The 13152-nt window shown below is 34.9% G+C and overlaps 1 protein-coding gene across 3 annotated transcripts in view; it reads left to right on the top strand.

Moving 5' to 3' along the window:
• ANK3 (ankyrin 3) overlaps positions 1-13152 on the top strand; it is a 707809-nt gene that overhangs the window by 559664 nt on the left and 134993 nt on the right. For 2 of the 3 annotated variants that reach the window (XM_010364951.2, XM_010364950.2), the window contains 2 exons: positions 5638-5710; positions 5881-5943. In XM_010364951.2, the coding sequence (XP_010363253.1) occupies positions 5638-5710; positions 5881-5943 (136 nt within the window). The remainder of the gene's footprint in view (positions 1-5637; positions 5711-5880; positions 5944-13152) is intronic. The other variant, XM_030941096.1, reaches the window with a different exon arrangement.

Raw genomic sequence — 13152 nt, 5'->3', positions numbered from 1 at the left:
CTTTTCTGAGACGAATGTTTTTTCCCATTCATAAACTAAGCACCATGTTTTGAAATACAGTCACCTCATTGTTGGTAGTCAGGATAGCAAAACTCTTATTGCTAATATGAATAAAAATTTAAGACACTAAGAATATCTATTTAAGGCTGGGCGCGGTGGCTCAAGCCTGTAATCCCAGCACTTTGGGAGGCCGAGACGGGTGGATTACGAGGTCAGGAGATCGAGACCATCCTGGCTAACACGGTGAAACCCCGTCTCTACTAAAAATACAAAAAACTAGCCGGGCGAGGTGGCGGGCGCCTGTAGTCCCAGCTACTCGGGAGGCTGAGGCAGGAGAATGGCGTGAACCCGGGAGGCGGAGCTTGCAGTGAGCTGAGATCCGGCCACTGCACTCCTGCCCCAGCGACAGAGCGAGACTCCGTCTCAAAAAAAAAAAAAAGAATACCTATTTAAAAGATGCGTTTGTAGCTATAGGGTTTTTACTTCCATATACAGCTAAATGTATTTATTTATTTGTTTGCTTTGATATAATAAGTTTTTAATGAAATGATGGTGAAGGCAGAAATTTTTTAACATCCTTCCTTGGCAATGTAAAGAAATTGAAAACTCTAAGTTGCTTCCTTAAAAATGTTTTAATGCACAAATGGTACGTGGATCCATTATCATTCCTGTGAAAAATGTTTACATTGTTTTAAAAAAATCCAGATGGATCAGAACTGGTTTTACCTGCTACTGTCACTCATCTTCTGTCCACCTATTGGAGTTTTCATAAGAAACACAATAGACTGTTTTGTTAAAATTTAAAGTGGATCTTTACCAGGAGGCCCTGTTGCATCAACTACATTTTTACAAGCTGCAGTCTCTAGGATAAGTCATTTCTTTCCAACCCCATCTGGTACCTTTGAACAGCATCAAGATTTGGTAACTTTGGAATTAAGAGCAAATATTACATGGTATCAGAGGCTTATTTGAGTTATTCCTAATTCCATAACTCAACACGTAGGCCTGAGGTTGACTCTTAACAAGGTAAATATAGGACTCTGGAACATTTTGAATTATCAGCTCTGTCCCCTTTTCTCTTCAACCACTTTCCAACGTGAAGGAGAAAATGGTTAGCATCTGCAAATTAGTTTGTATACCCAGTGCTTTTTGTGAAAAATGGGTTTCACAAAAGGGTTGAGGGTCTCTGTAGCTACCTGCAGTTTGAGTTTTCTGGCAGTTTTACTCACAAGCCTGCTGATTATGGTAGAAAAATTTTGTAATTTGTGAAAGAGAAAACAATTGTTTCAATGGAGTAGAACAATGATTATCAACCAGCACACATTCTGAACTTCAAGATATACTTTGTCTAAGAGATAAATTTCCACATGTTGCTTTCATACACCTCTTGAGGACTTTATTATATTAAAATCTATCAAGTTCTCAAAAAAAGTGTTCAAACCAATAATGTTTATTACCTTTAATTTTATATCCCATGTAGCTCTATCTAGGATAGAAAAGGAGAAGAGGGCAAACCATTTAACGACAGCCAAGTGTCACAATGCTATAAAGATTTGAAATCATTGCGGTAAATAGATAACATTAATACTTCTATTTCAATGTTAAAAGACTTGAGACATGTAAAAGTTCAAAATAAATATCTTATTTGGTTGAATGTAAATTACTTTCTTACCTATTAGGAAATTTCAAAACGTTTCTTCAAAATCAAAAAAGCTTTAAGAAAAAGTAGAGTTAAGAACAAAATAAAGTTATAACTTCAAAAAATTGACTGAAAGACAGAGAAAGGTCTCAGAGCTCCATCAGGTTCCCATGAGAAGACAGAATGTGTACGGGAGTAGTGCCTTTTCACTCTCAACATCATCAGCCATCCTTGTTGGTGACTTTCTGCAAAAAAGAGAAGACACTATGCATGCTAATTGGAAAGGTCCAGTTTGCCTAGTGAAGAAAATAAGGCTTCCACTAAAAGAAGTGTTCACATCAATTAAAAAACAGTCCATAGAAATCTCTAAAATTTTGTCCAGCATTGTGGTATTTGGTACATTATCTCAAGCTGAGACACCACCTTGTCAGCCTTGCTTTAGTGGTTACATGTAAACTAGCTCAGACAGGACTGATGTAATTCAGGGTGGAGTCTATGACTTTAAGCTAATAACTATAGCTCAGCCTCCACCACGGGCATGGTATTTGTATAGCCAGTTACTGGGACTCCAGCAGCCATTGACTCTATAAGCAGACTTCAGTTTTTCAAAACAAAGAGAATGTCTTTTCCATATTAGTAAAATACATGATGTGGCAATGCTGAGAGAGATGGTTTAGTTAATTAGACTACAATCAACACAGCATACCAAACTGAATGGATAGAAGCTGATATTCAAAAGATGTGGATTGTATCTATCAAAACTGCATTGTTTAAAATACCCAATTACTTCATATGTAAGGAGCACAATACCTCTAGCACGCAGATGTTGGTTGCTAATACCATTCTCTACTAAAAGCAAACAGTGCTTTTTGGAGAAATGGCTGAATCTAAGGCTAGCAAAGGAAATATATAAGATGAGCCTGGAACATCTTAGAGTGTCAAAAAGTAAGGAAATGCTCCTCCCTCCCCCAACAAAAGTAAATAAACTAATACAGAGACACAATGGTGGGGGGTATGTCGAAGGGACATAGGAATTAACTAAAAGAGTTCCTAATGGCCATAGCCAGAACAATTTGAGCAAAAATAAATAAATATAATAGTATTGAAGTATGGTACAAACTGTAAAATAACTATCCATGAATTCATACTATTATACATAAGTAATTCAATAAATGGAAAAGAAGATACAAATGTCTCAAGCAAAAGAATTCCAAATAATGTATGAAAATACTTCACTCTCAAAGTGGAACATACTTCCCCACTGCTTACGTGTGGGCTGAACATCATGATTTCTTTGCAAAGAAAACAGTATGGAAGCAGGGGGAAATAAAGTACCTTTACAATGGAGAAACCTGACAAATCCTGCCTCAGCCATATGATCAAGGTCAACATCAACAATGATAAGTCATGTTGATGGTATGTACCCTTGATACAATGTGATGAAATGGCACTTTTCCTCTATGATCTTCCTCCCTAAAACATACAGCCCCAGTCTATTCATTAAAAGGAAAAAAGAAAAGAAAAGAAAAAAAAAAAAAAACCCCATGAGACAAGCCCCAGCTGATGGACATATCTGACCAGTACACTGCAAAACTGTCAAGGTCATCAAAAACAAGGAAAGTCAAATGCAAATCAAGACCACAATGAAATACCATCTCATACCAATCAGAATGGCAATTATTAAAAAGGCAAAAAACAACAGATGCTGACGAGGCTGGAGACATAGGAATGCTTTTACACTGTTGGTGGGCATATAAATTAGTTCAACCATTATGTAAGACAGTGTGGCAATTCCTCAAAGACCTAGACCCAGAAATATCAGTTGACCCAGCAGTCCCATTAATGAGTGTATACCCAAAGGGATGTAAGTTATTTTATTACAAAGATACATGCATGTGTATGTTCATTGCAGCACTATTCACAATAGCAAAGATGTGGAATCAACCCAAATGCCCATCAATGATAGACTGGATAAAGAAAATGTGGTACATATACACCATGGAATACTGTGTAGCCATAAAAAAGGAATGATATCATGTCCTTTGCAGGGACACGGATGGATCTGGAAGCTGTTATCCTCAGCAAACTAACAGAGGAACAGAAAACCATACACCACATGTTCTCACTTATAAGTAGGAGCTGAACAATAAGACCACGTGGACACAGGGAGGGGAAGGACACACACTAGGGCCTGGGGGCGGGGAGGGAGAGCATCAGGATAAATAGCTCATGCATGTGGGGCTTAACACCTAGGTGATGGGTTGATAGGTGCAGCAAACCACCATGGCACACATTTGTTTACCTATGTAACAAACCTGCACGTCCTGCACATTTAACCTGGAACTTTACATTAATTTTTTTTAAAAAACAAGGAAAGTCTGAGAAATTGCCATAGCCCAGAGGAAACTAAGGAGACACAACTAAATGTAATACAGTATCCTCGATGGGATCCTGGAACATAAAAAGGACATTAAGCAGAAACTAAAGAAAAATGAATAAAATATAAACTTTAATAATAATGTATCAATGTTGCTTCGTTAATTGTGATATTTTCCATGCTAATAAAATATTTTAATAATAGGCCAGGCACAGTGGCTCATGCCTGTATTCCCAGCACTTTGGGAGGCTGAGGCAGGTGGACCACCTGAGGTTGGGAGTTCAAGACCAGCCTGGCCAACGTGGTGAAAACCCATCTCTACTAAAAATACAAACATTAGCCAGGCTTGGCCATGCACATCTGTAATCCCAGCTACTCGGGAGGCTGAGGCAGGAGAATCGCTTGAACCTGGGAGGCGGAGGTTGCAGCAAGCCGAGATTATGCCATTGCACTCCAGCCTGGGCAACAGAGCGAGACTCGGTCTCAATAATAATAAAATTAATAAAGATTTTAATAATAGGGGAAACTTGGTGTGGGGTATATAGGACCTGTCTATACTATCTTCACAATTATTCTATAAATCTCAAACTCTTCTAAAAATAAAAGTTTATTTTTAAAACTGCTCCATTGCAGTATTACATGCTGGAAAAGACATCAAATAATGCTTTATTTCAACACAATAATTGGGGATGGGGTAGAAATCACATTACCAAGTATTATCTCTAAGAAACTGTGAATTTGTACCTTTTTTTAGTTTTAACAACCTGGCTTTTTTTCAGTTGTCTTATTTAAACGTGTGTGTGTGTGTCTTCCCTTGTACCATTAGTGTCTCGTATGCTGAGAATTAAAAAAAAAAAAAACTCTCTTTTAAACTAAAGTCATTAAGAATTTCTTACCAGTGATGCTAACAATGTCTTTTGGATGGATATGGTCTAAGAATTTCTTATCAGTGATGCTGACAGTGTCTTTTGGATGGATATAATCTAAGCTATTAAAGAGCAAGTAAAAGAGGCAGTAGACATTTGCTGCATAATATACTGTTCTTTAGATTTTGGGGAAGGCTGAAATGATCTGCCAATGCATCACCTTTAAAGTATTTTTTCATACACATTGTTGTAAAGATTATGGTTGTAAATATTATTTTAATATTTTCATTTATCCTAGGAATTTTAAATTACATATAAGAGGAGAACACAAAATAGATGGAAAGCTTGGCACAAGTAATAGACACATATTTCTTGCAGTTCATTTGGCTTTTCCTCAGCCAAGACCTTTCATGGAATGGGGTGGCAGATTCATCAGACCATGAAAAAGTACAGCAGTGGAGTAGGAGGGGCAGAATCTTCTCTTTTCCTTTGAAAAGCTTTATTAGAGACCTAAATCTTTTAAGCTGTGGTGCTTTGCCACTATAATTCTTTCATTGTGTACTCCTGTGTTCTGTATATGGTGACAACCTTTGTGCCACTAAGGGACAACAATTTTGATGTCATTTTACATGTGGGAGATTCAGGATATTCAACACATGCGTTCCACAAGAAACTGATTAATTCAGAGATAAATGAAAAGGCCCACTAAAATGTACAGTCTGCTCACACTAAAATGACTGCTTTTTTGTTACTAGACCGTCACAGAGAAGCACAAAATGAATGTTCCAGAAACGATGAATGAAGTTCTTGATATGTCTGATGATGAAGGTATGAAAATGTTCTTTGAGTTCACAATAATTATAAGTGAGTGTGTATTTCCTTTGCTTCCTGAAGAAAGTCCATTGCAAAAATGTTTTTCAGGAATATTGAAATGTTTTGTTGTAATATCAAAAGTATGTATTTTTCATCCACTTATATTGTTCACTTAAATCATGCAGTTCGTAAAGCCAATGTCCCTGAAATGCTCAGTGATGGCGAATATATCTCAGATGTTGAAGAAGGTATTTGTAAATTTTTATTGTGATGCAACTTAACTACTACCAACTTTATCTTTCATTTCTTATCTTTGAAATATAATATTTCCTTGAGTTACTAATTTTTCATATTATCTTGAGACTATTAATTTGTGTATTATTTAAATAATGTATATCTGGTACTATTAGCTCTCCTTTTTAAGTCTCTTTGAATCCTCTTAAACCCGTTTCCTAACTTTAAAATATAAAAGTATCACTAATTATCTGGATTACTTGCCTTCTATTTGTTTCTATCAAACGGAATACTGATGTTTTTATTGTTTGCATCTGAAATCTAGAAAGAGAAAAGTGATTAGTATTTATGATTACATTATTTTTTAAAACAAGAGAAGGTTCCTTATAGGAAATCCTTTTAAATGCCCTAAGATTTGCCCATTCTGTTAAACTTTGTAGAAAAAGCAGCTTTTGATCTTGAACTGATAATGAAAACAACCTGAAAAAAAGCTTTTGAAATAGAAATTTTCAATAATGATTTAATGAAAGAGATCAAAATATTATTATAGCTATACTTTAGTGTTTTCAGAAATTGGTTTCTGTCTTGCTTAGAAACCAATACTTTGACCAGGTCATGATATACAGATATATCAATGAATGGCATCTTTAAAAGGTCCATTGGAAAATAAGCATTTTTATAGTGAGTAAATATTGTACAGATGACACATTTTGGAGTTTCACTGAAATAACAAAATATTTACCATGGGAAAATTATATTTAACTGTTTTTCTTGCATCATTTGAATCTCCCAAATGATGGGAGATCATCAAATACATTCTACCCTATTGTGACCTCCATTTGCCACCTCTCATGTAGTAGCTTTCTTTTGGGTTAGTCTTAGTGTTGCTAGTCTTTTTTTTGCCTTTAAGTAATCTTCCCTATTTTAATTTATATGATTTCTTTCTTTGAGTTGCACAAATTTCAGTGGGAACCTACAGAGTGGGAAAGCCTACCTGGTCCGAAGCCACTTTAGTCTTTTTGTTATCCAGTCAATGACTTCCCACTAAAATGCATTGTGACCAGGGACTACACACTCCAATAAGCTAATGTCCTGATGGTCATTTAGGGTCCCTGGAGGATCTGGCCTAATGTTTGTAAATGTTGTTTTGATTAATGCTAAAGACTTTTACTCGCTTTTCTTTCTTTTTCTCTGAAACATCAGCTATACATTTACCTCCCTTCTATCCCCAGATGGATAATATTTGTTACGGTCTTTAGGACTTTGAGAGTAATATGCCTACTGTCATTAGATTTCTTTGCCTTCTCATACATTTCAGAGTAACTTCTTCTGTGCAGAAGATAAAAGAAAAAATAATATTCTTACATAGATGTTTACACACACAAAACATGATGTCAAAAGTATGTTTGTCAAATGAAATTATTAGGAATCATAGTATGACAGTCATAGACCTAAAAATGTACTGGTCATTAACAAAATGTCCAAAATTATCCCCATTGATGAGAGGCCAAGTTTGAATGGACTATCTAACAGCCTTATACATATGAATAACTAACCAAATAATTTCAAAAATGGAGATTTTGAATCTGTAAATTTGAACTTAATTGACCTCGTTACTTAACTAGAAATGTGTTTATCTCAGCTTGGGAATTTGAAATTGGCAATTTTAAATTCTCATTTTATCCATCTTTTCTTTAAAATCTTTGGCCCTTACTTTAGTATGTCCAGGGCTGTTGGAATCAAATGGCTTTTGATTTTGTGGTATTGCCGAATTTAATTGTTGAAAAGGACTCCTTAAAGGTCACTCAGTCTGAACAAACATCTGCTAGAATCTCATCTGCTTAGGATCTCCTGTGCCCAAGCCCTTCAAATAATGAGAATTCTTTAATTCTTAAACCGCCTAGTACATTTGGACAATTCTGTCTTTAAAAATTCTTCACGTTATTGAACTTCCTGTAGCTTCTACTCATTGAGTCAAGATTTGGTATATTTGACCACGTTGATGGGAAGACTACAGTCTACATAGTATTTGGAACAAAATCTGCCTTTTCTGTGTGACAATCTTTCAGATATTTAAAAATACTTTTTCTATTACTTCTTGGTTTTATTTTATTTTTTTTCAGGTATATCATTGCTACCTCCTTCTATTGTTCCCCTTACCAACCTGGCCGCCCTCTCCTGTGCATGTTTCAACATGTCTGTGCCATCTCAAGTTGAGGTGACCAGAACTGAACACAATATTTGAGTGTAGTCTCATCAAAGCAGAGTATAGCAGGGCTATTGCATTCTCCATGGAAGATGTTAAAAGTCCATTTTTGAAGATTAAGATACTTTTGAGGTTATAATACATTTCTAATTTGAGTCATATTAGTATTACTGTCTGCTAAGGTCCCTAAATTTTGCTTACAAGAGCTTTAGTAAGCCACATTTGCCCTATTATGTATTTATGTTTTCCTCTGCTGTATAAATTAGCATTTCTAACTACTGCAAATTCCAAAACAAATCATTTAGAAATTTTGATTCTAAAAGGACCCCTACAACTTTAATGCTAATTTTAACTTCTGACTCATTTGCCTGATAGTCTTGCTAGAACTTTGATTGTTATTTTAGTTAGATTTAGTGTCACCCATTTGAGTAAGCTCCTATGCAGCTGTGGCAAATGTTCATTTCCATGAAGCCATAGGCATGTTGTGAGTATAACTATCTACAAGAACCAGTGAGAGATCATCACATTGGTATCCCAGGGTACTAAAGAATAATAGCAGCTTTTAAAAGCAAATAAAAATAAGCAATATAGGCTGCCAGTTTGTCTCAAGAAAGAATATAAAAATGAGTTTGTAATAAGGGAAAATAAAATTTTAATCTGATTCTAAAAATAATCTGCTGTAAGTAGATATTTAAAATTTAAAATGAATAAGATAAAAAATAAAAAATCAAAAGTAAAAGAAATATTAAGGAAGAAATGCCAAGAGTAGTCTATCTCTTCTTTTTCATTCTCTTTTCCTTTTTCTTCTTTGCTTTCTCCTTATCATCTTCCTCTTTCTTTTGCACACTATGAGAAATTAGTGTAAGTGAAAGAATGTTTGGATTCATTTCTCAAAAAAATAAAAATTAAGGAATACAATACTGGACAATGTTATCATTTAATGAGGTGGGAGAACAGTGGGGCCAAGATGCAAAGTTGAACACAGATCGAAGCATCAGCAAAGCAGAGCAGTAGAAGAGGTCAAGCAACTTTGTCCAAGGCAGGTTTTTAAGCTCACATTAGGCAGGTGGGGGCTAAGCAGAGCTTCTCAGAGGGTCAGATGCATTTGTAGATACCTTACTGCTCTACTGTCTCCTGTTCCAGAAAATACCTATTCATATAACATTCATATAACTTTAATATACGTACAAAAGTAGTACCTTGATTTTAGTGCTAGTTTGATTCTTATGTTTTGCAATTCTGTTTGTAATTGAAAATATGAAAGTGTGTATGTATAGAAGAAAGAAGAGAGAAGGAAGGAAGGAAGAAAAGAAGGAAGGAAGAAGAAAGAGAAAGGAGAGAAAGAAAAAGAGGGAAAATTGAGATTAAGTTTCAAGTGATTGAGTTTGGTGTCTCCTCCCAAGGGATTTCACATTGGCTTTGGTTCAACTCTGATCTTAAATTGCAACTGCCTATAAAATATATTTTATAAATCGGGGCGGTGGGGGTATAAAATGTTATTTCAGCTTGAGAATTCTAGTGGATTGGAGTATAGTTACAGATCGAAAGAACTAAAGATGGGACATAATGAGAAGTGGAATTAAGCCATGCAAAGTAAAAATCTAAAAGGCAGCTCTATGAAATATGACTCTACTAAACAGGTTTACGAGACAGCAGCTGGTGAGATAAACTCCTGCTAGGAACAATTTTCTAATTCTAAGCTACTTTTGAATTTGATAGGGCTGAAAAATATCTTTCTGAATCAAATGCAGACACTAAATATTAAAAGAAAAAATAAGAGGCTAAGTATACATGTAAAAATATCAAGTAGGTGTAAGTTTGAGATCTAATAAAGCAATAAAATTTTAGCAGATAATAGAGTGACATGAGGGGTAAGAAAAGTCATGTTCAGCTTTGCGCCAAATTTGGTGGCCAGTGGAAGCCACAGCAAATTAAAATCCACCGATTTCAAAGAACTGAAGGGACAAGTTGGAGTCTTGTATGTCTATTCCTGCCATTCCACTGAATGAGGAAGGAAAGCCCAAATACACACTGAATGGTCTTTCCAATGAGGTTTGTGGCAGAACTGGACAAGAAGACTGATCTGACACTCTGTAGTTTTAGATCATCTCATTCCCCTGCCCTCAAAGTCCAGTCAAGTAAAACACTGGCAGTAGAGAAGGAACACATAGATCTGTAACTGGTTGTGATCAGTTGCTTGCAAACAACACTGCATAGATCATCTCTTTCATTGCTATTCCAACTCGAAATGCTTCTTATATATAGAACCCAAGAATGCATATTTTTAGCTTCAAAAAAGGGTGTGTGTTAAGAAAAAGGAACAAATCATGTTCTTGGAAACTATCAGAAGGTAATAAGAATATTTTAATTTATAATTATGGATACATAATAATTGTACATATTTATGGGGTATATGTGATATTTTGATACAATTATACAATGTGTAATGATCAAATCAAAGTAGTTGGGTTATGTGTCACCTCAAGCATTGATCATTTCTTTGTGTTTGCAACACTCCGGTTCCACTCTTTTAATTCTTTTGAAATATATTGTTAACTATAAATTATTGTTAACTAATTATTGTTAACTATAGTTGCCCTATTGTGCTACCAGACACTAGATCTTATTCCTTCTAGCTAACTGTATTTTTGTGCCAATTAACCATCCCCTCTTTATCCTCACTCTTTCCAGCCTCCTGAAGTCATCGTTCTACTCTGTATCTCCATGAGTTCAGTTGTTTTTCAGTTCCCACATGAGTGAGAATATGCTAAATTTATCTTTCCATGCCTGGCTTACCTCACTTAAGATAATGTCTCCCACTCCATCCATGTTTTTGGAAAAAAAAACAAAACAAAACAGGATTTCATTCTTTTCTGTGGCTGAATAATATTGCATTGTGTGTATATTTCCTTTATCTATTCATCAGCTGATGGACACAAGTTGATTCCATATCTTGGCTACTATGAATAGTGCTGCAATAAACAAGGGAGTGCAAATATCACTTTGCAATACTGATTTTCTTCATTTTATTTGGATGTATACCCAGCAGTGGGATTTCTGGATCATATAGTATTCTGTTTTTTGAGGAACCTCCATACTTTTCTCTATAGTAACTGTACTAATTTTCATTTCTACCAAGAGTGTATGAGGGTTCCCCTTTCCGCATTTGCTGTTGGGACATAGAAATGATACCGATTTTTATATGTTGATTTTGTATCTTGAATTTTACTAAATTTGTTCTATCAGTTCTGATAGGTTTTTGGAGGAGTCCTTATGTTTTTCTAAATAGAAGATTTTATCATCTGCAAATAAGGATAATTTAACTACTTCTTTTCTAATTTGGATGCTCTTTATTTCTTTCTCGTGTCTAATTGCTCTGGCTAGGGCTTCTAGTACTATGTTGAATGAAAGTGATGAAAGTGGGTGTCCTGGTCTTGCTCCAGATCTTAGAGGAAAGGCTTTCAGTTTTTCCCCATTGAGTATGATACTAGCTGTGGGCCTGTTGTTTACGGCTTTTATTGTATTGAGGTATGTTCCTTCTCTACTAGTTTTTTGACCATGAAAGGATATTGAATTTTATTGAATGCTTTTTCAGCATGAATTAAATGATCATATGGATTTGTCCTTTTTTCTGTGGATATGATGTATCACATTGATTCATTTGCATGTGTTGAACCATCCTTGCATCCCTGGGTAATGACTCCCATTTGATCACGATGAATGATCTTTCTAATATGTTGTTATATATGGTTTGCTAGTATTTGAAGATTTTTTGCATTTATGTTCATCAGAAATATTGGCCTGTAGTTTGCTTTTGTGTGTGTGTGTGCCTTTGTCTGGGTTTGGTATCAGGGTAACACTGGCCTCATAGAATGAGTTTGGAAGTGTTCCCTCAATATTTTTTTGGAATAATATAAGTAGGATTAATATTAGTTCTTTTTTTAAAAATGCTTGGTAGATTTCAGCAGTAAAGCTATCAGGTCCTGGGCTTTTCTTTAATGGGAGACTTTTTATTACTACTTATGTCTTGTTATTCATTAATAGTCTATTAACGTTTTCTGTTTCTTCATGATTAAATCTTTGTAGGCTTTATGTGTCTAGTAATTTATCCATTTCTAACAGGTTTCCCAATTTATTGGCATATAGTAGTTGCTCATCACAGTCTCTAATGAGTCTTTGAATTTTTGCAGAATCAGTTGTAATGTCTTTGTTTTCATCCCTGATCTTATTTATTTGGGTCTTCTCTTTTTTTAGTTAGTCTGGTTAAAAGCTTATTGATTATCTTTTCAAAAACCAACTTTTTGTCTTGTTGATCTTTTGTAGTACATTTTTAGTCTCAATTTAATTTATTCCTACTCTGATGTTTACTATTTATTTTCTTCTATAAATTTTGAGTTTGGTTTACTTTTGCTTTTCTAATTCTATAAGCTGCCTCATTCAGTTGTTTATTTGAAGTTTCCCTGCTTTTTTGATGTAGGCATTTATTGCTATTAACTCCTCTTTTAGTACTACGTTTGCTGTCTCTCGTAGGTTTTAGTGTGTTGTGTTCCCATTTGCTTTTGTTTCAAGAAATTTTTAAAATTTTCTTTTTAATTTCTTCATTGACATAATGGTCATTCAGGAGCATATTGTTTAATTTCCATGTGTTTGCATAGTTTCCAAGGTTTCTCTTGCTATTGATTTCTATTTTTATTCCATTGTGGTCAGAAAAGAGACTTGACATGATTGCAAATTTTTTTAAATTTTTTGAGACTTGTTTTGTGGCCTAACATGTGTTCTATCCTTGAGAATGTTCCATGTGCTAAGGAAATAATGTGTATTTTACAGGTGTTGGATAGAATGTTCTGTACATGTCTATTACGGTCATTTGGTCTGTAGTAGATTAAGTCCAGTGTTTCTTTGTTGATTTCCTTTCTAGATGATCTGTCCAATGCTGAAAATGGGGTGTTAATGTCCCCATCTATTGTATTGGAGTCTATCTCTCTTTTTACGTCTAATAATATTTGCTTTATATATA

This window comes from Rhinopithecus roxellana, chromosome 11 (genome assembly GCF_007565055.1).
Source record: "Rhinopithecus roxellana isolate Shanxi Qingling chromosome 11, ASM756505v1, whole genome shotgun sequence".
NCBI classification, from domain to species: domain Eukaryota; kingdom Metazoa; phylum Chordata; class Mammalia; order Primates; family Cercopithecidae; genus Rhinopithecus; species Rhinopithecus roxellana.
The sequence above is the reverse complement of the archived record's forward strand: the minus strand, read 5'-3'. Positions and strand labels throughout refer to the sequence as shown.